Source organism: Ovis aries, chromosome 7 (assembly GCF_016772045.2).
Source record: "Ovis aries strain OAR_USU_Benz2616 breed Rambouillet chromosome 7, ARS-UI_Ramb_v3.0, whole genome shotgun sequence".
Taxonomy (NCBI): domain Eukaryota; kingdom Metazoa; phylum Chordata; class Mammalia; order Artiodactyla; family Bovidae; genus Ovis; species Ovis aries.
In genome coordinates, this window is record NC_056060.1 from 21497670 (window position 1) to 21514766 (window position 17097).

A 17097-nucleotide genomic window follows, 5' to 3' on the forward strand; every position below is an offset into this window, starting at 1 on the left:
CCGGTCCCTTATTTATGAAGCCCACGTCTGCTGAATGACCTGTAATGCTATACCAGCTCCTGTACTCTCCTGAACAGTCGACCTGGGAGGATTTTACTTCCACTACTTACAAAGAGAAAGATGGAGACAAGGGAGAAGATCGACTAAAGAGAAATCTTTTCATCCATCTTGTCGGTGATCTTTGGGGACTGTGTGCTGCTATTTACATTGAACAGGAGGGAGGAGACGGAGGATGGAGAGCAACGCTGGAGGTGGGAGGCGGAGCTAGCCCAGCACTTAAAACCCCTCGCTAAAAGGGAAGCACGTTCGTTTGTGCTAGAGGCACTCTCCTGGAACCACGAGGGATGGCGCGGGCTGTGCCCTGAGGACTGACGGAGATCGGAAGGAGGAAAACAAGGACAAGAAAACGAGCGAGACCGAAGAGGACCTCTGGAGAAAGCGGAAGGCAGGAGACGCGAGGGGGAAGGAACCCACGCCAGGTGGAAACAGGACCCGGAGCAAATCGGTCAGGTCCGCTGAAAGAGAAGAAAGTACCGGAGGATTGCCTTTTTTCCTTTCAGTTAATGAAAACTACTTTTATCCTCATAAAAGGCTAAAGGGAGGTAAAGACAATCTCTGTTTTCTTAGGGGGATAGCTGAGGGAAATCCAGACTACCTCTTTGAAGCTCTGAAATAAGCCACTGCCTGGTACACAGCGCAAAACGGTCCTGGTTTCTGAAGGATACATCCCTTTCAGGAGAATTCCAGCCGGAGTAGCTGGGGCAGTTCTATTTTTACATTTAAATGTCTGTGTCTCTCCCCCTTGCCCCCATTTTAACAACACTTTCCTTGTTTGTAAGCACGTGTGACAAGAAAGTGTCAAGACGGAATAGGAATATTTTCATCTTTCGCTTTTATCTGCCTGGGTCTTTTATTTATTTATTTATTTATTTAAGAGGGTAGGAGTGGTCCTTGAGATGGAAAAGGACGTTTCCATTTGAAAGGCTCTCTCTCTAAATATATTTACACCCATATGCATTTAGAAAGAGAGATCCCTTTCGGAGGTTGAAATCCTATTGAGAAACATGGAAAAAGGAGCCAGGCACCGGAACAACACTGAAAAGAACCACCCAGGTGGGAGCGAGTCGCAGGAGGCGGATTCTGGAGGGGGCGGAGTGGCCCTGAAGAAAGAGATTGGATTGGTCAGTGCTTGTGCTATCATTGTAGGTGAGTCCAATTCCTTTTCCCACCGACCATTCCTCCCTGTCTGGAGGTCCTCTAGTAGAACCTTAATCCCTCAGTCCCCCAGCCCCGCAAAACACTGTTTCTGTGTCCTGCTCCCTTAGAAAAGGGTTGTCATTCACCTGTGCTTTCGCCTGCACGAACGGATTAAGTTTGAGAGGTATAGGAAGTGTTGTATATCATACATCTCTTCTCCCAAACCAGTCAGTTCTGTCCAGTGTTTGGGGAATGGAGCACTTAAGGGACACACTCCTGGCTGATGGTCAGTGTTGCCTGTAAGCTTGTTGAAAATATAGGTCTCTGGACTCTGCACTGGAAGGTTGATTCCAGTGATTTAAGGTAGGACTGGGGAACCTAGATTTTTAACAGGCTTTTCTGCAGCCATCTCCTTAACAGGCTGTGGATTGGCTTTTGAGACATATTTAGGAGCTATTTGGTTTTACTTTATATGAGACTATGGGTCTAGGGGGTGTGTAATAAAAATAGCCAAAACAGCAGTATAAGGATGCCTTGCCTTTCTCTAGCTTTCCCATCTTATCCAGCACTTTCTCTTGTGAAGTAGATGTGACAGGGCTGTTATTCCCATTTCATGGGTGAGGAAATAAATTATGGAAGAAAAGAAGTGACAGATTGTACCTTTCTGTAATTGTGTAGTTGGCAGCTTCTCTCATTGCTTAGTGGAGCTGTGTAACATCTATGTCTCTTACCTCATGGAAGACCCTGTGAAGGTCTGAAGGGAAAGGGGAGTAATTAGAATGGTGAGTCTGGCTGAAGGTTTTGAAACTGGGGAGGCTGAGTGTCCCCGAGAGTGCCAGTGCAGGCCACTCCAACCCTGTAACTGCACTCTACCAGGCAGGGGTCCTAAATATGGCCCTGTCTCTGGACAACACACAGTCCTCTTTCCAGAGAGCCCCTGTAGATGGATGCCCAATGGTTCAGTACTGCTTTTACTCCAGAAGGTGAGAGTTTCTTCTACTGTCTTTGGGAGAGGGCCTTACCTTTTCCCCAGAGAAAGGGGTACAGGACAGTCAGGCCAGATCGGTTTCTGTGCAGACTTACTTTTGAAGGCTTGCTCCTGATGCCCACAGACCAGTTTCTCTGGATAACCCTATGGTCCTCATGGTAGCACAGAAGCATTTTGGCAACTAAGCAATGCTGACATTGGAGAACACCCTTGAAATCAAATAATATCAGTACAGTATTCAGATAATCCTCTTCACCTCTGCACCCAGGCTTCAGTGTTATCTCCACTCAGCTTTCAAAGTGGAATGCTGCTCTATCTAATTCTTTGACTCTGGTAGGTTTCCAGGCATCTACAGTTACAAGTAAAGTAATGTTATGTTAAAATATTATAGTCAAGATTTTAATCTCTCATTACCTTTTCTCTATCTCACCTTTATTGCAACTGCTCTAAAAAATGAGATCAGCAAAGTACTCAATATGTACAGCACATGCCAATTTAAGGTCTATAAATAGCCCAGAGCTGTTACCTCTTTCACAGCTTGACTGAGAGGATTAAGTATTTTCCTTCCTTTGGGAAGATTCTGATTCATACACAGATATTTATACCCACATGCACAGGACCACAATCAGACCTCCCTTCCTGCCTCACCCACCCCTATATATATGCAGGTATTCAAGGGTTGAGGATATTTTCCTATATAATGAGCTTGTTTTTGTCTCTTTCTTTAGTATTTTTCTAAGACTGTGAAGAAATGGGAGTGTCTAGGTGTAAGAGCTATGGCTTTTAGTTGGGTGAATGCTACTATGATTTGTCCGCAACCTCATGGATAGCACTTCAGTGTAAGAATAGTCCCAGTGCTCCTATTGGTATTGTAGCAGGAAGAATAATAACTCTGGTATTCTATCGTGAAAAGAGGCCCCAAATACATGATTTCAGAGAAATCAGGGTATTATTCCAAAGTAGAATCCTTGTAGAGTTAATAGTCATGATTGTATCTTCAGTTAAGCTGAGACACACATTTCCCCTTTAGGGTGTTGTGGGGGCAAAATCCTTTCCACTTCCCCTGCCGTGTGGCTGTTGATTTACAGATGTGCTGAGTAGCTGCCCTGTCCTCTAGAGGGGTTTCCGAGTAGATGACAGTGATTCAGGTTTTTTCAAGACCAGATGCAAAAATAGAAATGGCATTCTGCACATGAAATTCAGTGCTCTAGCATTCAGTGTCAACACTGTGGAAGAAAGAGTTCAAAGGTATAAAGAGAAAGGAAATTTCCTAAGTGAATCAGATCACAAGGTATGGAAAAAAAGAGCAACTGCCCTAAATTGATCTCATATCCAGTTAACTTAGGGATAAGTTAACTTATGTTTCATAAAATGTTGTAAAAGTTTCATTCACAATCAGCATCGATGATTTAAAATAGGAATACTAAGGACTCCCCTGGTGGTCCCGAGGTTTTAAGAATCCGTCTGCCAATGCGGGGGTTATGGGTTTGATCCCCGGTTTGAGAAGATATACCATATACCTCAGGGCAGTTAAGCCTGTGCGCCACAACTCCTGAAGCCTAAGCTCCTAGAGTCTGTGCTCTGCAACAAGAAACCACGGCAATGAGAAGCCCGTGCATCACGTGGAAGAGTGGCTTCCACTCGCCACAGCTAGAGTATGCCCATTCATAGCAACAAAGACCCAGTCCAGCCATAAAGAAAGAAATAACAGTTTTAAAATAAAATAGGAATAACAAGATGGTCGGTGTTACAGAAATATAAAATGAACCAATAGAAGATGCATGCTCTAGAATTATCTATAATCTGATCAGAGAGATGTTTTATATGCATTAGACAAAGAACATTGAAAATTTATGATACAGTTGAGTTACTTAAGGAGGAAAAAGTTAGGGGAATGGTGAGAAGCACAAAGAACGAGAAGTTCTTGCTGAGAACTAGATTAAGAAGCCTCTTGAAGGACATGGAGAAACATGGAATAGAGAAGATAATTCTGGGAGATTTGGTAGGTAGAAGGACAACAGCTAAACTGTTATTTCCTTGAGCAAAAAAAATGTGTCGTGTATATCTCTGAATCTTTAGTGCTTAGCAGAGTCCCTGACTTGAAATAGTTACTCAAATGATTGTTGACTTTAATTGACACAAATGTGAAGACAATAGTAATAAAGTGTTTATTTGAATGGCTGTTGGGAACCTAACTTGAAAATCTTTTAAGCTAGGAATAGTTTCATCAACTTGGAAATGAGGTTGTCCAGTTTTAATTTTTTAACTTCACCCTTGCCCTAATTTAACCAGACTATTGCTCGCCACATATTTGGCCAAAGAAACCTGTTGGTAATAGGTGAACTTAGATTTCTCCTTGAATGTGGAGTCCCCCTTGAAGTCGAAAGAGAGTATGAAGGAGCCACAAAATTCATTAATTAATGCTATCAAAGCTACTGTTATTATTAAAAATTTATTATGTGCCAGACACTTGTCCAACTGCCAAACATACATTCTTTTTTTTAAGTATTTATTTATCTGGCTGCACCAGGTCTTAGTTGCAGCACGTGGAATCTAGTTCCCTGGACAGGAATCGAACCTGCGCCCCTGCATTGGGAGCATGAAGTTTTAGCCACTCGACCACCAGGGAAGTCCTACATTGTCTTATTTATCCCTCACAATAATCCCATGTAGTAGGCACTTCTTAGCCCTTCCTCCACATAAGGAAGTATAGGCTCAGAGAGACAAGAAAGTTGGTCAGGGTCATAGAGCTTAAAAGTATTAAAGATTCAGACCTACAGCTTGTCTAAATCCTAAATCAAACTCACAAGCATTATTCTGTACTCTCAGTTGTCATGCCCTGAAAGAGACGTTTGCCTTCAGATCCTGTGCAGAGGTCCTTATTTGTTTTTATAGACGAAGCATTCAGTGTTGTGTTCCCTGCAAGGAAGTGTCCCAATGTAAACAAGATCTGAGCAATCAGTTGAGAGTAGACGAAGTACCAGTACAGCTGCAGGAAGACTTTGGTGGGGGGGGTTGGAGCCTGAGGTGTGCTGGCTGCACTGCTGCAGGATGTGGTCAGCACAGACCACACTTCCATTGACTCTCCCACATGCTCACTCTTCCTCTCTGGACTGGCATTCTCTACTGGACAAACCAGAGCTTTACACAAACTCTCTCTATATATTACCTTATTTAATCCTGACCACAATTCTGTGGAAATAGATATTATAACTCTGTTTTAAACATGGGGAAATGGAGTCACAGATCCTGGAGGACTGACTACTGAGATCTTCTGACTCCAGACTCAAAGCTCTTAGCCATTCCCTGTTTCTAATCGGTAACCAAGAGAGGAAGGAGGGAGGCTGGTGTGTCTTGTGTGGTAGGGGGAGTGGGCCATGCAGGACCATGGCCCTGACATTGGAGTTGGGAAAGGACATGGGTATCTGATACTGGAAAAGTTGGGGGAAAACTTTTTTTAAAGGCCGTTTGTCAACAAAGAAGCATGCTATAGGTATAACCATACTGAAATGGCACTGGATGGATTTGGAAATATTTTAGGTCCAAAAGATTTTCAGACCCATGTATTTTTACACCATTTTAGAAGATTTTACATTTTAGTCTCTGATTTAATGTATTAGCTTTCTAATCCCCCAAATGTCTATTGGATATTAACCAGAGGGCTGGAGTGTGAAAATTCTTCTCAAATTTGTACTTCAGGTTTTTTTTTTTTCAACATGAGAGGGATTAGGATTTGGTTCATTCAGGATGAAAACATGTTTAAAACTCTCATTGTTCTCAAAGAAAACTTTGAGACAGAAGCCAAGTAGGATACTTTTCAAAACAAACACATCTTGGTAAACAGAGAGAGGTTATAATTAGTGGTGTAATAATAATAAGTAGCTACCATTTACTGAGCACTACCACATACCAGATGAGTGCTTTATGAGTATTCTCATCTAAGCCCATGAAATAAGTACTGTTATGGAAAGGGTGGAATTGAATGAATAAATAACTGGCGGTAGCAGAGCCAGGATTCCCACTCAAGTCATTGAAATCTGAAGCCACTGGGCTTAATCAAAATGCCCCACAGGGTGGCTGGAACCAGAGATCCTGTGGCTTCCTACCTCCAGGAACCAGGCAGGGAACTCAAGGAGTAATCAGTTGAGGCAGGGCTGCTGGCAGGGCTACAATATGGTCTCTCAAAGAGCGGAGTTAATGCAGAATAAATGACTAGCAGGAGACACTTAGGGTAGGAGAAAGAAAATAGAAACCCAGCAGGTAAAAAAGATGTCCAAAGAAACAGAATCAAACAACCCATTCTATTTAGAAAAGCAAAAACAACAACAAAAACACCCTGTACCCAGATCAGATGACCTTCTCAGAGAGGCCAGCACCACATACACATACCACTTTTTCTGAATTAAATTGGCTTATTGAAGTGGCATGGCGGTATGGGCATACAGGGTGAGACTTTCAAGTTGCCCAGATACCAGGGGTTTTCTGCTTTCCTCTGAGGGTTAATCCAGCAGCAGAGTTGCCTACCAAGAAAGCCTTAGGAATGTTTGTTGTTGCTCTTGGTTTTTTTTGTTACTTTTTTTTTGTTTATTTGTTTATTTTTGGCCGAACTAGGTCTTCATTGCTGCCTGCTGACTTTCTCCAGTTGCAGTGAGTGAGAGCTTCCCATTGCAGCGGCTTCTCTTGTTGCAGAACATGGGCTCTAGAACATGAGGGTTTTAGTAGCTGTGGTGTATGCACTTAGTTGTATGTGGAATCTTCCCAGACCAGGGGTTGAACCTGTGTCTCCTGCTTTGGCAGGCGGATTCTTAAACGCTGGGCCACCAGGGAAGTCCTTGTTTGGTTATTATTGTTTGGAGATGCTGCTGCTGCTAAGTCGTTTCAGTTGTGTCCGACTCTGTGCCACCCCATAGATAGCAGCCCACCAGGCTCTCCCGTCCCTGGGATTCTCCAGGTGAGAGGGTATCAAAAAAGCAGGAATGAGCAAATAACCCCGAGAATATATCCTGAACTACCTGAAACAACCAAAAGGAGTTCATCCCTTCTAATTTTTAACTCCCAGCTGAGAGAGTGCAGAGCAAGAAAGACCACGCCTTGTTCCCCTCCCAGAACATGTCTGCAAAGGAGGCCCCCTGGGCTCTTCTCCCTGGAAATCTGTAAATGACAAAATGCAGGCTGCTCCCTGGCACAGGTATGGGGGCTACTGGTCACAGGATTCTGATCATCTTATATTTTAACATTTAACAAATACTCATTCAGCATTATATGCTAGGCTTTGTGCTAAGCACTGGTGAATTTTATTTCTAAGAAGCCAAATTGTGCCTCAAGTCTATTTTAAGCTGTTATATTTATAGAATGAATGAAGTCTGAGCTGAAAAGCTTAATCAGTCACATCTCATCCCTCATCCATTGTCACGGTCACAACTCTTCACATTGGTTGGCTCCCTGCGGTTATATCTTCAGCATTACCAGTGACGTCACTCCTGGGGAGAGGGTTTCATAATGTGCCTTGAGATGTTCTGGGCAACCTCACACTGAGCAGCATATTGTGAAGGCCGATTGTGAACACCCAGGGAGTGTTTTGTTGCTGCAGAATTGTTAGTGTACTTTTCTCACTATGTATAGAGTTTCAAGGTGCCTGTACGTCTGTGAGATTCGTAAATGCTTTAGCAGCCTCTTTAGAGTACAATTCTGCATAGCGTGTTTAATCAGCAGCTGATACAGGCAGGTCAGGCTGTCTAGGGATAAGGAGACATTTGCTAATTGGGTCCTGATGCTGGGAGTAGAAAGCATATGATGAATTTTCCCATGATTTGTATCATGTTTTGGACAGGGAGGAACCATTTTTGATATCAGAAAAGGAAGGGCTTTGGAGATAGTCTTGGGTTTGTAAACTGCTTTCCTATTTACAAGCTTTGTAACCTGGAACAAGTTCATTGGCAATAAAATAGAAATTTTTTGTGAAATATTAAACTGGCAAGTATCCAGCAGTTTATATTCAATAAATACTAGTTTCTTTCTCTCCTAAGCTCATCCTCTACCACCCCCACTTCCCTTATCCCCCCGCCACCCCCACACTCATTCATTTTGGTTCAAAAACAGATTAGATTGATCGGGTGATGGGAAGAACTGGCCGATTCAGCCCAAGTCTGACCTGTTTATCAAGTAGACAGTGTTTTTCCTTTTCTCTGTTGACTCGAGTCTACTTACTCATCAGCTTCTTGTGCTTCCCCTCTTCTAGGAAGCTTTTTCTGAGCAGCCCCCACAAATGACGTTGTCCATCCCTAATATCTTGTCATGTATTACGATTGCTTTCATGCAACTTCTCCTCTCCCTGGTGGTGTCAGTTCTGAGTCCACGTGCACCATGTCATCACTTCTCCCCACAATTTGCTGAAGACAGGGACTGAGTCTTTCTCATTTTCATATCCGCATGTATTCAGCCTGGCATGAGTAAATGCATAGAAAGTATTTTTTGAATAATAGCAGCCAATCTAAGCCAAACCGTCCATCAGAGATCTGTCTCCCAACAGTGTGAATATGCTTTCTCTTAGCCGCCTGTGGGGTGTTAGCTCTCCAGCTAGGGATCGAGCGTGTGCCCTCTGCAGTGGAAACAGAGTCTTAATCACTGGACCACCCTGAATATGCTTAACAAACTGAACTTACTGAACTGTACACTTAAAAATGGTTAAGGTGGTAAATTTAGTGTTGCATATGAAAAAAAAGCCTTAGCTTAAAAATGAGTTATTTCCATAAACAATACATTTTTACACTTAGCAAAAAAAAAAAAAGCAAAACACAAAGCATGCTAAATCTCATCTAAGTTCAAATTTGAAAAAGACTTTAGAAATTAACATTGAGGCTTCCCTCAGCCTCAGCACTATTACATTTTGGGCCAGATATTTTGTTGTTTTGAGGGGCTGTCCCATGCAGTATCACTGGCCTCTATCCATTAGATGCCAGTAGCACCCCCTCACCAGCTGTGACAATCAAAAATGTCTCCAGACACTGTCAGTTGTCCCTTGAAGGTGGGGAGATGGTGAAAAATTGTCCCTGGATGAGAACCACTGAGGTAGACAAAGCCTCTCACTATTGGTGCCTGGTTTCCCAATCCGACAGGGAGACGCTGGACACCTGCTGTGAATCCTTAATGGGCATTTTTGAGGGTTCAGCAGACTTAGCCCCTCAGGCCAGGATGCCTGTCTTTCAGTCACTGGTGGGTGGTGGTTGGCTCCATCTATTATATTAAAAATCCATGTGTGTAACTAGTGCTTCCCAATTACGTTTTAAAGCAAGAATGTACAGAGTGGGTGCTCAATAAATACTTTTTGAGATGCAATTACCTGTTGGCCGCCCACCTGAAGCATCTAAGAATTATACCTAGACAAGTAAACAGATGCTCAGAGAATGTTCTTCATGGCCCTGGCCCTGCAGTGCTATTTCAGAGCCAAACTTCCAAGACGAGACCATTATTGTTACCTTCTAGAGACTGTCTCCGGACACAACTGAGCAACTTCACTTTGACTTTTCACTTTCATGCATTGGAGAAGGAAATGGCAACCCACTCCAGTATTCTTGCCTAGAGAATCCCAGGGACGGGGGAGCCTGGTGGGCTGCCGTCTATGGGGTCGCACAGAGTCAGACATGACTGAAGCAACTTAGCAGCAGCAGCAACAGCATCAGAGACTGTCTCTACCCCTACTATTGCAAATCCTAGCAACTCCTTATATTTGTGATCATTAAGCAGATTGTAAAGTGTTTCCATGCATGTATGTTCGCCTTTGATCCCTACCACAACCTTGTGAGGTAGGCAAGGCAGGAGCAAGTATTCTTATTCAGCAGGTGTAGGGACACTAAGAACAGTTCAGGCCACTCAGCTTGTGAGTGGCAACGCAATGGCTCAGTGGCTCCTCTGACTCTTAAGTCTAGCATCCATTTCATGCTTCAGCAAGGAATCTAAACCAGCAGAGTCCTAAAGCTCCTTCCACATCTCTGTTCCACAAGAGACAGCAACCCCACAGGGCGTGTTTTGGAGCCCTGACCTGCCGTCACCCTGAAGTGGCTGTTTGTACAGTCCTGATGGAAAGTGGAGACAGGATGAGAGGCATGGTGAGCTTTCAGGCCTGCTGTGAGGATCAAAGCCTGGCCTCAATGTGCCGACCCCACTTCCATGCTGTTCTCGCAATCCTGAAAATCCTGAGACCCTTCCAACCATTTTGTGTGAGAAGTACAAAGAAGGTTCACCCTGGCTTTGTCTGGACATCACGGAAATGGACAGAACCTCCAAGGTCCAGGAGAAGCCCTGGCTAGATTCCAAGACTAGCATGAGTCAGTAGGAAAGGCCAAAGCCTTTCAGATCTGAGGGTCTGTTGAGCAGTAGAAATCTGTAATTCCATGCCCTAGGACATTCTGTAATGGCTGCAGCATTCTAGCGTGGACAGGCCTGGAAGTGAGTAAGGCCTTAATAGGAATCACATGGGTATTGGCCCGCAGGTGGAAGTCAGCGATTGTTCGTGGCCAGTGTGGATTTTCTCAATTTCAGCAGTTTTTCTAGTGATGACTTGCCCACTGATACACTTGGCCCCTTCTTAATGGAGTGGTTCACTTGGCTTTTCTTTGACAGAACAAGCCAAGCTGGATTTCATTGTCCAGGCATCCTAGAGCCCATTTTTTACTTGAGAAGATCTATGTGATAAGATGGTTATTTCCCTAATTGGGGTCGATGAAAGAGAAACCCCAACCAATCTCCAGTACCTTGGCTCTCCCAGACAGCTGGGCATCTTATTCTTGAGTGGCTTTGTAGATGATGAGTCTAAGAGTAAAACAATGGAGAAAAAAAATTCCTGCTGTAATCAACTTTCTTCCAACCTCTTATCAAGAAAGGTTCATAGTCAAAGGCAAAAAAGCCCTTCCCCAGTTCTCCTTTTTCAAAGCCATCCAGAAAAGCCTCTCTTGGACAGTGTAAAAGCCCTGCACTTGGACACTGTAAAAGTTAAGGTATGTGTTGCGTAATTTCTCAGGGAGAGGCAGCTCGGAGTAGGAGGAACCTCTGGGCCAGGAGTCCAAGAACATGGCCTCTCATCCAGGCCTTGCTACCTAATGCAGTATGTGACTTTGATCATGGCTCTTCGCCTCTCTGAGCCTCAGTCTTCACAAAGGTAAATAGGGATGAGAGTGCCTGACCTGTGCACCCAAGAAAGTAATTGTGAGAATCAAGTAAGGTAATGGGCACGAATCTTTTGTAACTCATCGCTGAAGCTGGTATTGCAATAGAAGGAAAGAATCGGATCTGTGTTCCAGTTTTTTAACAAGCAACTTCTGTGAACCTTTCTCATGATCTATAGGGTGGAGCATGTAAAACCGACAATTTTCAGGGAAAAGCTTGAGGCTATGACGGTGACTGCTAATTTACCCTGTGATTTAGGCAAATAACCACCTCTCTGCATCTTAGTTTCTTCATCTGTAAAACAGGGAAAATAATACCTCCTTCTCCATTTGGAAAAATGAGAATAATGGTTGCCCTAGTTTCTTTCCCTACAAAGTAGAGATGGTAATACTAGCCAGTCTGCTCTCAGCAGTGGAATAAGTGGGTTGCTTTACTCATTTGCCTACAATACACACTTGACATATTTCACAGATTTTTGAGGTTCCAGATAAACAGGTGTATTAAACTGCTCCGTGGAGGTAAGTTGTAGATTGACATCAAACATTATTTATTTGATAAATACTTATAGAGTGTTTATTAATACTTTGTGACATTTCACAAGTAAACAATACAGTTTCTGCTCTCATGGAGCTTACAGTCTAGTGGAGATATATACTAATCAAAAAATTACACTAAAGATTGTATGTAAAAGACATGACTTTTAAGTAAATGCAGTGTCAGTATTCTTTCGGCTCCAGTACATAGCTGTGCTCTAAGTGACATTCCTCTTCCTGTAGCCGTTCCAGAGGCTGCTAAGGAAGAGGAGACATCTGATTCTGATTTTCTAGGCAGTGGCTTCCTAGAATCAGGGTGAGACGTTCCTCTCCTTCCCATCCCCCGGTTCTCAGTTTTGGTTAACATAATTCAATTTTTTTTTCACTTTTTATTTTTTTAAATTATACTTTTCACTGTGCTGGGTCTTCGTTGCCGCATGGGCTTTTCTCTGGTGAGGCACGGGCTCTAGGGCACGTGGGCTTCAATAGTTCTGGCATGTGGACTCAGTAGTTGCAGCTCCCGGGCTCTGGAGCACGGGCTTAGAGGCGTGTGGGATCTTCCTGGACCAGAGATCAAACCCACGTCTCCTTCATTGGCAAGTGTATTGTTTTACCACTGAGCCACCAGGGAAGCCCCCCCAAATTTTTTGGCCACGCTGTGAGACATTAGGGATTTTAGTTCCCCAACCAGGGATCACGGAGGAGGCACTGGCAGCCCACTCCAGTACTCTTGCCTGGGAAATCCCATGAACGGAGGAGCCTGGTAGGCTGCAGTCCATGGGGTCGCGAAGAGTCAGACACAACTGAGCGGCTTCACTTTCACTATTCACTTTCACTCACTGGAGAAGGAAATGGCAACCCACTCCGATATTCTTGCCTGGAGAATCCCAGGGATGGGAGCCTGGTGGGCTGCCGTCTATGGGGTCACACAGAGTCGGACACGACTGTCGTGACTTAGCAGCAACCAGGGATCAAACCCATACCCCCTGCTGTGGAAGCATGGAGTCTTAACCACTGGACAGCCAAGATAGTCTCTATTTTTTCCCCCCACTTTTATCTCTGTCATTTTAATTTGGTGAAAATCAAGATGGTTGATAGGGAGAACTCTTGTCCCAGTGCCAAGCCTTACCATCTGCTATAGCAGCTCCATGGAAGGACACAGTATCCAGGAACCAGCGGAGACAGGAAGTGGTCAGACCCCCAAAAAGGGCTGTTTGTCTTGGACCGCCCACCTTCCACCTGGGATGACGGGGTGGGGCACGTGCTCTGGAAATGTCAGAGCAAAAGCAGGAGAACTGAAGTGCTCACTCATCTCCACTGGGGTATTTTCTAAGACCTCTGAAGTAAAACTTGAACACTCTTGATTACTGAGAAAATGAGATCTTTTCAGTAACATCCACAGCCTTTTACTGGTCCTGAGAAATTCCTGGCTGTCGCCCCACGACCCCTTTCGGCATCTTAAAAACCAAAGTCAGACCCTGTTTTTCTCCCATACTGATTATTTTTCCAAGCCCTTGAGGTAGTTTTATAACCTTCTATTGCTCTCTTCTTGGCTGGCTTTAAAACGCCCTACAGATGACTCTTCTGATAAATTCCTGCCAGGCAAGGAGTTTACTGTTACTTTTCAGCACTATCAGCAACCCCATCTCACGTTCACTGTGGCAGGTGAAGGGTCATTTGACGCTGACCGTCCTAGGATGCTACCAGGAGGCCCTTTAGTCTCTGCTGACCCAGCATTCATGCACAGCACACATGGGAGATGAGTTGAGAAGGGGGTTGAGAGGTAGCTTCTCATTCCAAGCCTCAAACTTAAAAAAAAAAAAGGAAAAGCCTTTAAGAACTGGGGGCACCCAGGATTTCATTTTTCTCTATCTCTTGGCCTGATGTTTAGAGCACAAATTTAAACATGAGGGATTGTTTTTTCTTTTAGCTTCATTTCTCTACGTAGCCCTGTTCTGTTGGGATGGCTTAACACTAGGAGAAAAGAGGCCTGTTTGAGTCAGAAATGTGCCATCTTTGCATTTCAATCTAGCTGTGGCCCTAGGCTCTCCAGTTTGGTATTTCAGTCTCTCGGCTTGTAGCTGCTCCTAGGCTCCTCCTGGCCCCTCCCCTGTCTCGTTACTCATCTCAAGGAGCAGTTCTTCAGTTTGAGAAGGGGCAGCATATTCTACATCCCAAAAGAATGAAATATTACTGCTTTCAGGATGGGAATATTCTCTTCCTCTTTGACTAAAATAACCTGGATGCACAGTCTGGAATTAAAAATTGAATTTTGGTTTAGAAGTGAAAGCTTTCAGGACTGGATTGAGGCTGAGCTGTGATTGAGATCTAAAAGTCAGTTTTTAAAATTTGAGCATAAAATCCCATAGTCTGCATCTCGATCAGTCCAGAACTGGTTCCAGACCACTAAAGAGAGATAGTAGGAATTCAGAACAGTCAAATCCAACTGGCCTCCAGTACTCCAGCTCTGCATTTTGACTTGGATCCATTTAGTGTCGACTTCTTCCCTCAGGCCCTCATTGGTGCAGCTGGGTGGGGCACGAAGAGGGAAAGGGAGATTTCGAAGCACCCGACCCTTGGACCCTGACCCCTGGAATCTTAAGATATGGACAAAGGAGAGCTTAGAAAGAAACGTCCCAGGAGCTGCCCCCACACTCCTGTTCCTCCCCTGCCCACACACACATCGCAGCAGCCAACATTCAGTCCCTGGGGCCAGCCTCACCTGCCGGGAGCAGACCAGCCCCTTATACACAGAACCGATGTGGATTAGTGGAAAGAACCCTTGGATTAAGCATCAGGAGACTGACTTCTAGATCCAATTTTACCCATCAGTAGCTGTGGAATTTGGAGAAAGCCACTTAACCCCGCTGTGTCTTAGTCTCTTGGTTTGTGAAATAGAAACATCTGCCCTTTCTCCTCCTGAATTCTGTGAAATTGTTGTGAGAAGCACGTGAAACAATGGAGGGGAATGACCTTTGGAAGAATATATAGCTTTGCACATATTGCGTCCCAACAAACCACTTCTAAACTACAAGAGCTGTATTTTTAGGGTTTCATGCTCCTCACCAAGGGTGGGGCTATTGTGTCTGGGGTAGAGGCCAGCCTCCAGGAGTGCTGTCCGTACTCGTGGGTCTTGGAAACCCCCAGACACAGGGTATAACCACAGTCTGTCCAAAGATATTACCCTTCAGCTCATTTTTAAAGCTGTCTAACTGCCCATTTCACAGCTCTTCCTTTTCCAGCCAGCCTTAAGTGAGGCATTTGTCGCCACCCTGGTTAGACTATGCCTGGCCCAGTCGGAGCGCCCTGGAAGTTCAAGTTGCACTACCATTTATTACTGTGTAGACTTAGGCAATTCACTTTCCTCTGTAAAATGGGAGAAATGGTATCTGACTCCATCGGCTTGTCCTGACGCTTACGTGACGCATGTAGAATACCCGACCAGTTCCTGACCGCCGTGTCCATTGTCTGGCGCTCTTTCCCCTGCTAAGGAGAGTTATTGCTAGATATGTCTGCCCGGAGGGGATTTGTGCATCCCAAAGGCATTTTGCCTCAGATCAAAGGTGAGAGCGCCTCCGCCGTGCTGGGGTCTGAGATCAAAGGTGAGAGAGCCTCCGCCATGCTGGGGTCTGACTCCATTGTCTCACCACTACTCTCAATGCCTTTCACAGGGAACATCATCGGCTCTGGAATCTTTGTCTCGCCCAAAGGTGTGCTAGAGAATGCCGGCTCTGTGGGCCTGGCTCTCATCATCTGGATCGTGACAGGCGTTATCACAGCTGTGGGAGCCCTGTGCTATGCTGAGCTCGGGGTCACCATCCCCAAATCTGGAGGTGACTACTCCTATGTCAAGGACATCTTTGGAGGCCTGGCTGGGTAAGAGAATAGTGGGGGGACTAAGTGGTCTGGGAAGCCAAGGCCAGGGCTGTCCAGTGTGCTGAGGAGGGTGCGAGCTTGGGGTTCCTCCACATCACAGTTGCCAGGTCAGCCTGTGTTCCCTTGATCCCCCTCACAGTGGCAGAGGAACCAGGCTATAGTTTTAATCTCTGTTTAGGGTTTTTGTTTGTCCTGTTTTGCTGCACCTTGTGGCTTGTGGGATCTCAGTTCCCAGACCAGGGATCGAACCTGTGCCCTTGGCAGTGAAAGTGTGGAGTCCTAACCACTGAACCATCAGGGAATCCCCTTAATCTCTATTGACCTTAGAGAGCAAGATTCTATGAGTGAGAACAAGTAGAACTAAATGACACCTCTGATTGGAGATGCCCAGGGAAAGCACATCACAAAAACAAAGCCCTTTTATCCTGAAAAATAAGTGAGTGGTGTCCCTGGTTTTCTCAGCCCCCACAGCCCAGATACTGAAGAGCTCAATTCTAACCAAGGAGCCCAAGGGTATGGAGGACACTTCTCCTTCAAACTCCACTCAGTGCACCCCCTTAACATGCATTTAACTGGCCACACCGTTAGCGTGCCCTGACTGTGAAGATTCTGGGGTTGCGGATTTTCTTTTCCACCAGTGGCTTCTGGGGGCCAGAGTGGTAGAGAAGAGATGATGAAACAATGGCAGGAGGAGGGAAGGAACTAAGACGTGGGTTGGAACTAGTTGAAATAGTGCTTCATTGTTAAACCAATTTACTGTCGGTACAGAGAGCTAGGTGTCTTGTTCAGGCGGGGGCTGGGCTCCTCAGCATCCCAGAAAACAACAAGGAAATGCATCCCTTTAGCCCACCTGCCTCTCTCAACACTGCTCGATGACTTGCCCAGACTTCCCCTGATGGCTTCTGAATCCCTGCCATGCCTGGTGGTGGGGCCGGGGGTCTTAATTCCTATCTTGGCTCAAGTTCCATCTGGTTCCCCCGCAGGTTCCTGAGGCTGTGGATCGCGGTGCTGGTGATCTACCCCACCAACCAGGCTGTCATCGCCCTCACCTTTTCCAACTACGTGCTTCAGCCGCTTTTCCCCACCTGCTTCCCCCCAGAGTCTGGCCTTCGCCTCCTCGCTGCCCTCTGCTTATGTAAGTACCATCTGGGCCTCGCTCAGGACAGTGTCTTCCTCATGATCTGGTTCTCCATTCTCTCCCTCTTTCTTTCCTCTCCTTTTAATTAGTAATTTTTTTTCCTCTCCTCCTTTTATTTATATATTTATTTATTTTCCTCTGCTCCTTTTATTTTTATGCCTTGTTACTTTTCAATGTCCAACATGCCTGCTGTAGGCAAATGG

The 17097-nt window shown here is 45.1% G+C and overlaps 1 protein-coding gene across 1 annotated transcript in view; it reads left to right on the plus strand.

Annotated features, from left to right (window-relative positions):
* Positions 1-304: 304 nt before the first annotated feature.
* SLC7A8 (solute carrier family 7 member 8) overlaps positions 305-17097 on the plus strand; it is a 52653-nt gene continuing 35860 nt past the window's right edge. The window contains exons 1-4 of the mRNA XM_004010333.6: positions 305-602; positions 1023-1206; positions 15552-15756; positions 16740-16891. Of these exons, the coding sequence (XP_004010382.2) occupies positions 1065-1206; positions 15552-15756; positions 16740-16891 (499 nt within the window). The 5' untranslated portion in view covers positions 305-602; positions 1023-1064. The remainder of the gene's footprint in view (positions 603-1022; positions 1207-15551; positions 15757-16739; positions 16892-17097) is intronic.